The sequence below is a fragment of the Bombyx mori genome, chromosome 24, assembly GCF_030269925.1.
Source record: "Bombyx mori chromosome 24, ASM3026992v2".
Classification (NCBI taxonomy): Eukaryota; Metazoa; Arthropoda; class Insecta; order Lepidoptera; family Bombycidae; genus Bombyx; species Bombyx mori.
The window spans coordinates 19,114,998-19,127,303 of NC_085130.1; the positions used below are offsets into that span (position 1 = coordinate 19,114,998).

The 12,306-nt window shown below is 43.1% G+C and overlaps 1 protein-coding gene and 1 long non-coding RNA gene across 2 annotated transcripts; one reads left to right on the forward strand and one right to left on the reverse strand.

Annotated features, from left to right (window-relative positions):
- Positions 1-1,672: 1,672 nt before the first annotated feature.
- On the reverse strand, positions 1,673-12,193 carry LOC101746466 (suppressor of fused homolog). Its single transcript, XM_004925045.3, has 12 exons — positions 11,910-12,193; positions 11,153-11,264; positions 9,990-10,082; positions 9,077-9,273; positions 8,637-8,785; positions 6,849-6,934; positions 6,052-6,178; positions 5,307-5,376; positions 5,025-5,092; positions 3,403-3,491; positions 2,781-2,913; positions 1,673-2,022 (listed from the first exon to the last, which is right to left on the reverse strand). The coding sequence occupies exons 1-12, from the start codon at positions 12,046-12,048 to the stop codon at positions 1,858-1,860; spliced, it is 1,428 nt and encodes a 475-aa protein (XP_004925102.1). The 5' UTR covers positions 12,049-12,193; the 3' UTR covers positions 1,673-1,857.
- On the forward strand, positions 2,794-4,233 carry LOC134201351 (uncharacterized). Its single transcript, XR_009976604.1, has 2 exons — positions 2,794-2,932; positions 3,345-4,233. It is a non-coding gene; the product is annotated as an uncharacterized LOC134201351 (long non-coding RNA).
- Positions 12,194-12,306: the final 113 nt, after the last annotated feature.

Below are 12,306 nucleotides of genomic sequence, written 5' to 3' on the forward strand. Positions count from 1 at the left end.
GTAGCTCGATGGGTCCGACCGGTCACCCTTCTTGGGGATAGGGTGGACGTGGGCGGTCTTCCATGAAGACGGAACCCTGTTAGTGCAATAAGAGAGGCGATACAAACGCGTTAGCGCAGGTGTCAGCTCAGGGGCGCACGTTTTCAAAACCACTGCGGGGATGCCGTCTGGCCCACTCGACTTATGGACGTCCAGGAGTCGGAGCTCCCGCCTGACTGCACACTGTGTGAAGCAGATATCCGGCAGGGAGCTATCACACCGGGGGATGTTCGGTGGTGTGGTACCCCCGTCGTCCACAGTCGAGTTCGAGGCGAAGAGTTTGACCAGAAGGTCAGCCTTCTCTTTCGCGCTGTGGGCCAGATTGTCATCGGACTTGCGCAGTGGTGGGAGACTAGGCCTGCAGAAGTTTCCTTCTGCAGCTTTGGCGAGCGACCAAAAAGCACGGCTCCCGGAGGGATAGCTCTTCAATCGCTCGCCAACTCTAGATGTCGCTAAACTAAATAATTACCTAGATCGCTTTGTCCTTTCTCTCCACGTGGTTCGCGAGACGGTGTGTATTCTCTCACTCTCACTCGTCTTAAATCGTATCTTTTCTTTCTAGCCCTAACGAATCCGTCGCAAGTTAAATTTTACTCTCAATACGCCTAATGAAGTTTCACTTCAAAAAACCTTTTTTATAGCGTAGACACGTGAACTAGCTCACCGTTGACCCGGCTTTAGGTGGCTACCGTTATATAAATTCTACAATGCAAATTACGGTACCTAATTTTAGACATTTTATTTTTACTAGTGGTCCCCTGGTAGTCGAAATTCGACTAAATGTAATTAATTTATAAGTTTGTACACTATTACGATTCTATTGTCAAAGACTATTTAAATACTTCTTTAATCACAGTTCTCGTCAAAATTACACTTTAGACAAATATTAGTAAAGAGAAAACAATATTTAATCTATTCTCAATTTGACAGACTATAACTGACAGGACTTTTGGCGGGAAAGCGAAGAGTGGAGTTGTGTGATTTGTTTTATTTTGTCTACTCAGTGTTTCTTCAGGTTTAAATGTGTAATAATGGTGGTTTATAACTGTTCAATATCTCTGAAAATGCACAAATGTGGAAAAATAAAACTTCTCGGGATCCTTCAAAAAGTCCACTGAAAAAATCTCAGTAAATGACGACCATTTTATTGAGATTATATTTCATTCTATATCATTTCATCTCATTTCATTTAATTTCATCCCAGTTGCTTAATGTCTCAAATTATAAATCATCTTCATTTCATTTGATTTCACTCCATATTATAATTTTTCTTAAAAATATAAATATAAATTAAAATAAGACATGACTTAAAGGTCTTAGTTACCAGGTCATAAAATCCCTTTAAAAAAAAAACTATAACTGACAGCCTGCCATGAAAAGTTTGACAATAAATAAATAGTATGCATGCGTGTGTGCGTCAAATACATGGTATGTAGTGTATATAATGTTTTCTTTATTGATTTAATGTATCTTTTATGAATTATTTAAAAAAAACATTATCATTGTGCACTTCTTCTCTATATTCTCTGTAAGTGTGGAAAATTTCATACTCTTTCGTTTGCACAATTTTCGTAAAAAGGGATAAAAGGGCCTTACAGGAAGACGAGCATAGCGTAAGAAATTAAAATCTAAATTGAATAAAAAACAGGCTACGGAGCCCAGCGCCTTGTGGCGCCCCCCTGCGGCTCTGTGACGTTAATTTATTATCTAATACATTCTTATTTATAATATTATATACAATCAATTATATGCTTTATACATAGTTCAGAGCAGAGCGCCGCCTCCGTCCCTCCGGGGTCGCCGAGGGGGGTTGGGGGGTCAGGCGCGCACGGTGATGGCCAGCCCGTGCTCGGGCCAGCGCACGGTGCGGGGGGGCGCGGGGGCGGGGGCGGGGGCGTCCTCCTCGCTGTCGGAGTGCGCGTCGTCACAGAGGGCGCTCCGCTGGGCCAGTATATCCGAGGCGAGGCTCTTGTTCACTAATATCTGAAAATGGAATGTATAATTGTAAGACCGCCGTAATGTTCTGCGCATGACGTAGGCAGTGAATGGATGACGTCATGTAATGAGGGGGGTGGGGGGAGATGCGCCCCCAGCGTTGCAGTCTCAGATTAACACTCGCTCAGTTTGAGAACAACACATATGACTGAAGTTGTTTGACACATATATGCACTGATGGTAGGACCTCTTGTGAGTCCGCGAAGCAGTAATGCGGTTTGAAGGGTGGGGCAGTCGTTGTAACTATACTGAGACTGGAACTCATGTCTCCATTGGTTTGGCATTTACGTTGTAGATGGGCTCCAACCACTTAACACCAGGTGGGCCTTGAGATCATCCACCCATTTAAGATATAAAAAAAAATGTTTCAACAATATTTCTAAGATTTTTTAAAATCAATCATAATGCTGTGACGTCACATGTGGCTTTTTTTCCCTACCTAAGCTGTTAGCCTTGAGAGGTTATATCAGCGTAACCTTAACTAGTAGGTGAGCTCACGGGGCTCAAACCGGAGTGTTGCTAACACTGACCCTAGTAGGAGCAGTGCTTCGCAGAATCTACCACCGGATCGGAAACGCGACCCACTGAGAAGATCCGGCGAGAAACTCAGTGGGCTGTGTCTGTGAGTTAATTTACTCATCGAGTCTTTCGTCGCTTCGAGGGCGGTGACCGGTGCTTGTGGTGCCTAAAAGCACCGTTAATGGATTTGTAATGACGTCACATGTGGCTAGTGGATCGTGCATCACCTGCAGCCAGGAGCCCCGGGCGGCGCGCGGCGCGTCGGTGCTCACGAAGCAGCCGTGCACGCCGGGCGCCACCAGCGTGACGGCCGCCGACTCGCCGCGCCACGTGAAGTGCGCTCCGTGTAGAATGCGGCCCCTGGACCACACGACAAATGGTTATTTCAAATTTTATGCGCAAAAAATTAACTTGAGACTTTTAAGATTTTCGCTAAGTTCACGTTTTGTTTCGTCTCGGGGGGTGGAGGGCAGACGGGGTTGGGGGGTCAGCCACTTCACATATTGTCATACATGTTAGAGAAAATCACCACCAGAATAATAAAATAATTGAAAAGGATCTTGAAAACGGTCGCAATATATTAGATAAAAAACAAATAAAAGTTTAAAAAAACTAACAAAATACGCCTTTATAGAAAATTAAATATATTTTTTTTAATATTGACTTGTCATCGGTCCTTAACAAGTATACCAAATTTCGAGTTAATCCGACGTTTTGAAGGGGGTCAAAATCATGTTCAAAGATTCCGTTACATATATACGTCTGAAACTAATAAAAGCGTATTAAAATAGGTTCGTAGTCCCGGTCCCCGGGGGTTCCCCGGGCCGGCGACGACTCCGACAGACTTACTCGACGGCCAGGGGCAGCAGGGCGGCGCCTTCCGGGCTCAGGACGACGTGGACCCCGCTCAGGTACTGCACCGGATCCCCAGGGAGGTCCTGCGGGGCACGAGACTGTTCACTGCTCCTGAACTTAATCCTGATTAATTAATTATATACACGGCCGGTGGGCGCCACCAGACTACCGGACCAGTCCACCAGACTGGTGGTAAGACCTCTTGTGAGTCCGCACGGGTGGGTGCCACCGCCCCACCTATTTCTGCCGTGAAGCAGTAATGCGTTTCGGTTTGAAGGGTGGAGCAGCCGTTGTAACTATACTGAGACCTTGGAACTTATATCTCAAGGTAGGTGGTGATATTTACGTTGTAGATGTCCATGGGCTCCAGCAGCGGTGGATTTACACTAGGGGCAGTCGGGGAAGTGTTCAGGGCCGTAAATTTTTTAGGACAGCAAATTTTTGAAAGTAATTTTTTTTTTAGTCTTATCAAGATAGCTCAATATAATTAATTAATTCTAATACTTAATAATTTTCTTTTTAATTGATAATTGAAGAAATTTAATTCATCCATTATTTCTGAATTATAATTTTGGCACTTTCGGTAAAAATTAATAATCAAAATGATTTATTGATCAATTTATTTCCTTGGAGATTTAAAATAATAACCGAATTTTCTATTTTCTGTAAAATTAAAGAAATTTAATTTATTTTATGTAATATAATTCACCGTTAGTCAAAATTTATTAAAGAATATTTATTTATGTTTTTGGAATATATGACATATGATAATGTTTCCGGAATAAATTAGTTATTTTAATTTTGAAAAATAAAATATGTAAACTATAAGTTTAGTTAAAATCCCAGTATTGGGGCGGCTTTTTTTCGGTGCCGAATAATAAATAATAATAATGCACCCGGGGCACCGAAAAAAAGCGGCATTAAGTTTAAATCCAGCCTTGACACCAGACCATCTATTTATGTGCTGTTCAGGATGCATACATTAATTTTTCTAAACACGGACCTCAAGTCTCAAAGGTGCCTCAATTTAAGTGGTGATGTCTATGGGGTTTATAAAAAAAAAAAAGTGTGTGTGTGCAAGTCACACACGATAGAAGTACAGCTTATAAAACAAATAATAATCGCAAGGGTCAACCACCAACCACTGCTTCGCTGCACAACAGTGCAATGAAGCAGCCTCACCCTAAGGGAAGGGCATATATGATCACCGTATGCTCTGCACCAGGCAAGTATGATTTAGTGAGAGAAATACGAGAACGTGTATCAACTGTGTATGATTCATTCGATTCAGGAATTGTTGAATTTACGTGCAGCGACATCTGTCGATAAAAAACTAAATAGAAATAAATCATATTTTATAGTATGATGGGGGGATGAGGTGGCGCCCTCTGTGAATTGATATTTTAACTTCACGTCTAATGTGTTCTATCTCATTTTCGTTTCATTTTTTTCGTTTCATCGAGTTTAAAATCACAACGATTCTAAAGAAGTTTCACTTCAAAAATCTCGTATATCCTTGAGCGTTGTGACACGTCCTTCTAGGAACAAGGCTTGATGAGATCCGGTGGGGGATCAGGTTGGGGAGGAGCGGTGAGCAACTGAGTGAATGGACAGACCTCGGCAGAGAGCTTCGCCAGCGCCTCTCCCATGCTCGACATCCCGAAGCTGTCCGTGGACATGTGTCCTGCAACAGGTTCAGTCATCAGTGGGCGGTCCCCGGGCTACAACAAACATTATGCACACACACACACACACACACACACACACACACACACACACAATTTGTTAATAACTTTATCCGAACTAACATCCATCACCAGCCCATCTGTCAGTACACAGAGGCTGGGTTTATTGAAGCGAGTGTCAGGTCTCATCTACGTCGTGCTCAAGGTGCTTACCGGTGACCGTGGTCTCCAGGTGGGCGAGCCCCTGTGCATCCTCCCGGCCCACCGACTCACCAGTCGAATCCTGGGGAGTATATATAGTATATAATGCACACAAGTACCAGATGGCCGGGGTGTGGACCGCCATGTACAGATCAGCATTTCATTGAGTGCAGCATACACGGGACTCATCAATAGTATTTAGGCAGCGGCTTGGCTCTGCCCCTGGCATTGTTGAAGTCCATGGGCGACGGTAACCACTCATCATCAGGTGAGCTGTACGCTCGTCTGCCTATAAGGGCAATAAAAAAAAAACAAAATGTGTGCAATTCACACGTGGTAGAAGTGAAACCTTCCAAAATTAAAATACAATTATCCTAAACGTCTTAAGTATATGTAAAATTTTGTCATTAGTAAATAATTGTAAGGTGGCGCCCTCTGTGAATTGATATTTTAATTTCACGTATAATCCTAAATTAAAATTCACTACAAGAGCTTTCATACACACGTTAGTATTAAAAAATCTCACAGATAGCGCTGTATTAAATAGTATGTATATTTCTGTCTCATTCTTTGCTGGCTTCATCCTACACATTTTTATATATGTGTCTCTTACCTGTCGTTTTTTCCGTTGCATCCGGTTTGAAATCACAACGATTCTAAAGAAGTTTTCACTTCAAAATATATATTAACGTGTCATCCGCCCGACCCTGCGGTCTATGAGCTCGTGCGTCCGCTACAGTACAATACACAGACGTACCTCCCACGCGGCCCAGCGCACGTCGCAGGAGACGCCGGCCAGCTGCGCCAGCGCGCCCCCCGCGCCGCCCCCCGCCCGCACCGACACCCGCCGCTCCATGCGCGTCACCAGCCAGCACCCGCCGCACCTGAACACAGCGCGACACTGTAGCCGGGTCGCGCCCCCCCAACCCCCCGCACGACCCCGCCAACAGACGACTACCCTTTTTTTTATTGTTTAGATGGGTGGACGAGCTCACAGCCCACCTAGTCTTAAGTGGTTACTAGAGCCTATAGACCAGGCCATAGATAGCCAAACCCGTCGCTTGCGACGTAGGACTCGGCGAATAAGCTAACCCACAGACACAGCCCACTGAGTTTCTCGTCGGATCTTCTCAGTGGGTCGCGTTTCCGATCCGGCGGTAGATTCTGTGCCAGTGTTAGCAACACATCCGGTTTGAGCCCCGACAGCTCGCCTACGCGTTAAGGTGAAGCTGAAATAGCCTCTCAAGGCTATCAGCATAGGAAGAAAAGACAGAAAAAAAACAGCTGGTCTATGGCGCATTTTATTTATTTATTTATTGCCTAGATGGGTGGACGATCTCACAGCCCACTTTGTATAAAGTGGTTACTGGAGCCCATAGACATCTACAATGTAAATGAGCCATACATCTTGAGATATAAATTCTAGAGTCTCAAGTATAGTTACAACGGCTGCCCCACCCTTCAAACCGAAACGTATTACTGCTTCACGGCAGAAATAGGCGGGGTGGTGGTACCTACCCGCGCGGACTCACAAGAGGTCCTACCACCACTCACCTCGGGTCCTGCGCTATGAGTTTCAGTACCTCGCAGACGGAGCTCCTCTGGGCCGCCCTCAGTTCTCTGCTGGTGCAGCCCACCATCTGCAACACGCGGGAGGTCAACTCTAAGGCCGCTCGGTGCACGCAATGAAACAATCAGAGCTCAACGGGTCAACGAACTGTCATGACCGTCACTCTACATTACGGGTTCACGTCATAGGAAATGATCAACAACAGCCAGAGAGACGCGAGCTCCACGTGTTAACTGTACCAACGGTAGCAGCTTGGTTCTGTTCCTGGCACTGCTGACGTCCATGAGCGACGGTATCGGCTCACTATCAGATGGGACGTTTGCTAGTCTGTCTACGAAGATGAAAAAAATGTTTGGAAATTTTAACACAAACAAGGATAATGTTACGCCGGCAAGAGCAACGCCATCTATAGTCGGATAATAGCAGAAACGATTATCGAAAATACTCGACTTGTGTGGAATGTTCTCGATAGTTCTAGGGATGTCGTACCGACTATAAAAGCGTTGTAGGGATGGCACGCAGCCAGTTAGTAATCGGATCTACTCGAAGCGAAATAGCGAGCGGATCACCTGAAGCAGCGGTCGGGGAACTTTTTTAATTATTACCCTAAAATATTTTTGTGTAAGTTGATATTACCCCATGGTGAAGAACTAAAAAAAAACGAAATCGCTTCTTCTTAGCATCTTTCATATTATAACCTCCATGATAATTTGAAATCACGACTCTAAAGAAGTTTCACTTCAATATATACTTTTTACTATAAAAGTTTCATTTTTACACCCCAAAATTTCATTTTACCCCGGTTCCCCAACCGCTGACCTAAAGCGAAGCGGAAGAAGTGAATTGAGAATTTTAAAGTGTTTGTTGAGTGTTCCAAGTCTTAATTTGTACTTCGGTATAATTTTATTTATCCCGAACCCCAGCGCGTAACAATAATGCATCCACAATATAATTATCGAATCCCTTTTTTTTTTTAATAGATTTTATGACCTGGTAACTGAGACCTTTAAGTCATGTTTTATTTTAATTTATATTCATATTTTTATGAAAAATGTAATGAAATGAAGATGATTAATTTGAGACATTAATCAACTGGGATGAAATCAAACGAAATGAGATGAGATGATACGGGATGAAATATAACCGCAGTAAAATGGTGGGCATTTACTAAGATTTTTTCAGTGGACTTTTTGGAGGATCCCGAGAAGTTACGTCCAGCGGCTTTGATTCATTTTCCCACATGCTCGTGTGTTGCTCGTGAGTTGAAGAGAGAGCGAAATATTCGCTTCACCGCTCCGATTATTTATGACCCAAACTGCACGGACAAAATAATTCTACTATAGGAGACCACTAGTATTGTTCTATTTGACAAATCCATTTTAAAATTTGACAGTTCTTTTTTTTTTGGAGTTTATGACCTGGCAACAAAGACTTTTAGGTCATGTCTTATTTTAATTCATATTCTTATTTTTCGCGGCTTTCTTTCATTTTCCCACATTTGTGCACTTTCACAGCTGATACTAAACAGTTAATAAACCACCGTTATTCCACATTTAAACCTGAAGAAACACTAAATAGACAAAATAAAACAAATCACACAACTTCCCTCCTCGCGTTCCCGCCAAAAAGTCCCCGTTGTCTGCAACAAGACACGCACAGGGGGACGAACTTCCTACGAGGACCCCACGGTTAGGGGGCGCGCGGGGTAGGTAAGACTTGATGATCTGCAGATGTTGGGAGCAGACCATGGGCCCAAGGAGCACACAGGATACCTGTAGGAAGGTGACGATGCCGTGCGGCGTGCGAGCGTGTCGCAGCTGCGGCTCTGTCGCGACCAGCAGGTGTCGCATGCGGCCCCCGGACCTCTCGCCGTCCAGCGGACGATGCCACGATATGTGGTCCCCGGCGCACAGCTTGTTACCTAAACCAGAAGAACCGTAGTAATTATTGGTGGTAGATACCATCACCTCCCTGCCTATTTCTGCCGTGAAGCAGTAATGCGTTTCTGTTTGAAGGACGGGGCAGCCGTTGTAACTATACTGAGACCTTAGAACTGATATCTCAAGGTGGGTGGCGCATGTACGTTGTAGATGTCCATGGGCTCCAGTAACCACTTAACACCAGGTGGGCTGTGAGCTCGTCCAACCATCTAAGCAATAAATAAAAAAAACTGACCTCAAGAAACGTCTATGAACAAACGTCACATTCAGACCTGTAGTGAACACGTATCTGGCCAAGGCCTGCAAGAGAGCCGCCGGCCACAGCGGGGGGTGCTCTGCCCCGTCAGCCGCGAGCCGGAACGTCAGCTCGATGCCGCAGCCAGACGGCAGGGGCGCGCCCGCGGACAGCGCCGCGCGATCCGGCGGAGGGTGGACCCTCCCATCCCCGTGAAGGTCTGACAGACCGAAACTGAAATTGAACTAATGTTATAACATTCAAGTCCCATGAGTTGTAGTCAACAATAATACAACACCTCAAACCTCAAGGTGAGCAACAACTGGCACTTTTGCAGTGTGGGCTTCAGATGGGTAAGCACCTGGTGCTTTGTGAGCTTGTCTGCTTATTAAAGAGAATCAGATGAGGAATGGAAGCAAGCTCTTGTGGCGGGTAGTCATCATATAACGCAAGATATTTGACAGATGCCTGAATCTCGCTTACGACATTTTCAAGATAAGCTCGCATATATACAAGTTCCGAACAACAACATTAGGACCATCGGTCTATCGCGCCAATATCCCCAGCTCAGTGGAAGATCTTCCCTTTGTCGTTTAAGCTTCCTACACTCTCAATCTCATATCTTGAGGTTTGCTGCAGCATTCATATTGAGGCTACCAGCACCCTTTACCATTTAACATCAAATGAGCCCTAATCAGTTGTTCAAACCTGATAAAGCAATTCGGATACACAATAACTTTACCAAAATTTCATTCAGACATAGCTATTAGAATTGCAGGTGAAAACCTAGACACCTTGGAAACTTGGTATAGTTGTGATCAGCTCTTGAAGGAAGGTCAAGTTGTTATATCACTTTGAGTACTTACTGTATATCGATGTAATTCATTCTAGTTACAGCAGACTTAAACTGGTTAGACTTCATTCATTAACTTATCATTTGAAGCTCCTACCTGATGTAGTGCCAATGTGGTGGTATATTTTCCTCCGGTTTCCCTGGGTTCCGGTACATGCTGATGTAGTCTAAAGGATCTTGTCCTCCCAACCTGAGACAGATGTTTCATTATTAAGCTATTGCATAGCGTTTATCGAAGGCTTTGAACGCGGCGACCGAATCAAGAAAATCCGTAACGAAAATAAAACCTAACACCCCCACTCCGCCTACCATGTAGCTTCACGTTGCGCTGGTGTAGGGGTTTGGAATAAGCGCGTGGCGTGACGTCGCACTGCATGCAAATCACGAAAGTCTGCCCATCTCTCTCTAGCGCGGTCTAGCTTATGAGTGTAAAGGGGACAGTTAATGTTTTGCTTTTGTTAATGTTTATAAATATAGCGTGGTCTTATTTTATTATTGTTTTAATATTAAATTATTATTGTCTAATTGTAATTGCATAAGTTGATAAGAAATGGTATGCAATAGCTTTACTGCGGCAGTCCCCGTGGGCTACACGGGTTTTTTTACTTTATATAATAACTTGTACTGGTGGTTAAGTGTATTGTAAGTTCACAAGCAGGCAGATTAGCCCTTCAAACCGGAATGTGTTCATTAAGAAATAAATAAGGTACCATTTTTTTTTGTGAGTCGCAGTTATTTCTTATACTACTTTTACTTTGAGTTAGGTATTGTGACGGTCGAAATCCCAAATGTCGAAAATAATAAAAGAAATACGATAACACGAAATTATAGTGTAAAAAAGAGAAATCTGTAAAAAATTGCCTATTGCCATAGCAAAGCACTCATGCTCAAATTCAATGAATGGGGCAGTTATTAAAATATTCAATAAAGTCTTCTACATTCATCATAAGCTAAGTAGGATTGGCGTTGTGATCTCTGTGGCCTTGAGCGATCAGTTCACACCAGGCAGCACCACCATTGTCGTGTTCTGCTCTAATCAAAAAGGGATCTATCCATTTATTTTCCCTATCAATTCGGTACATAGATAAACTCACAGGATCAACTTGAGAGAATTCGTTAACACCAGCCCTAGGGAGATTTCTTTGCAATACTTTGAATCTACCACCAAATCTGCATTGCGATCCACTAACAAGCTTCGGTGAGAAACTTAGTGGAGAGCCAGCATCTATGCCTAACTACACTACTATTGCGGTTCCTTACCAATATTTGAGCCTGGTCGTGACCTGCAGAGGGTTAGGCTGGTCTGGGTACAGCTGGGAACAAGCATCACATAATGCTTTCAAGCCAGCCGGAGCTACTGGTACTAGTTGTTCTGAAACAATTTAATTGTTCACTGATTTTTGGTATATTTAATGAAGAGGCACTTGAAATTACTACACTATGGTAACCACCATCAGGCTGTATGCTTATGTGCCTAGAAGGGCAATAAAAAATAATATTCGAAAATAGTCTAAAAACTGAGGAATAAAATACAGGAATCATAACAAAAATTTAGAAAGTGTGAATCAATACTAGATGAGCATTTAAGCTCATTCATCTAATAGAATGTTTGAATCCACCCACTTTAATACTATGTTTTAAATATTTTGGAATTTTGGGAATGCGGCAATAAAAGGTATTTTGAATACACCTAATACCTATGTTTATGCCCTGTGAATACTAAAAAAAATACTATACAACAACTAGCTACTGTCAGTTAAGAGTTTTGATATTATGTTCTTATGTGGTATTTATAAGAAAATTTCGGGGTAGACGTATGTGCGCTGCACATCCATGAGCACATCCCATAGCTATAGTTAAACCATATATTAATGTTCTGCTATTGTTCTGTTTGCGTTTGATGTCTGAGAAGCGCATTCGTTCATTTTTATAGAGTTGTTACAATAATTCCACAGGGGAGAAACTAGACTCTTGAAATTGTTATTTGGGATCATAAACTATGTAAATAAACAAATACCAGATTGTTTGGCATCTTGAGGTTTGCAAGCGTCATTTTCCGGTCCATGAACTCGCTGCGCAGACGCAACGAATGACAGGGCACTGTTGCAAGGCACCCCCGACGAATGAGGAGCCCTTGGGCCACTCGGACAGGACATAGCTATGTTATTCACAATTTACTTTGTTTCTGCATAATTCATTGAATCAATAATTAAATCAATTAAGAATCACTGACTCAGCTGTTGATTCCTGAACTAACAGTATTCCTATGCAGTATTCAGTCAGACTTTTTTTGATGTACGTAGCATGTACCAGATTCGAATTGAGAAAGAGAATAGAAATTAGGTTTGTAATAAATAGAAGAGTGACATGAAATGAGCAAACGGATTTTTTATGTTTTATTATGTACAAATTTT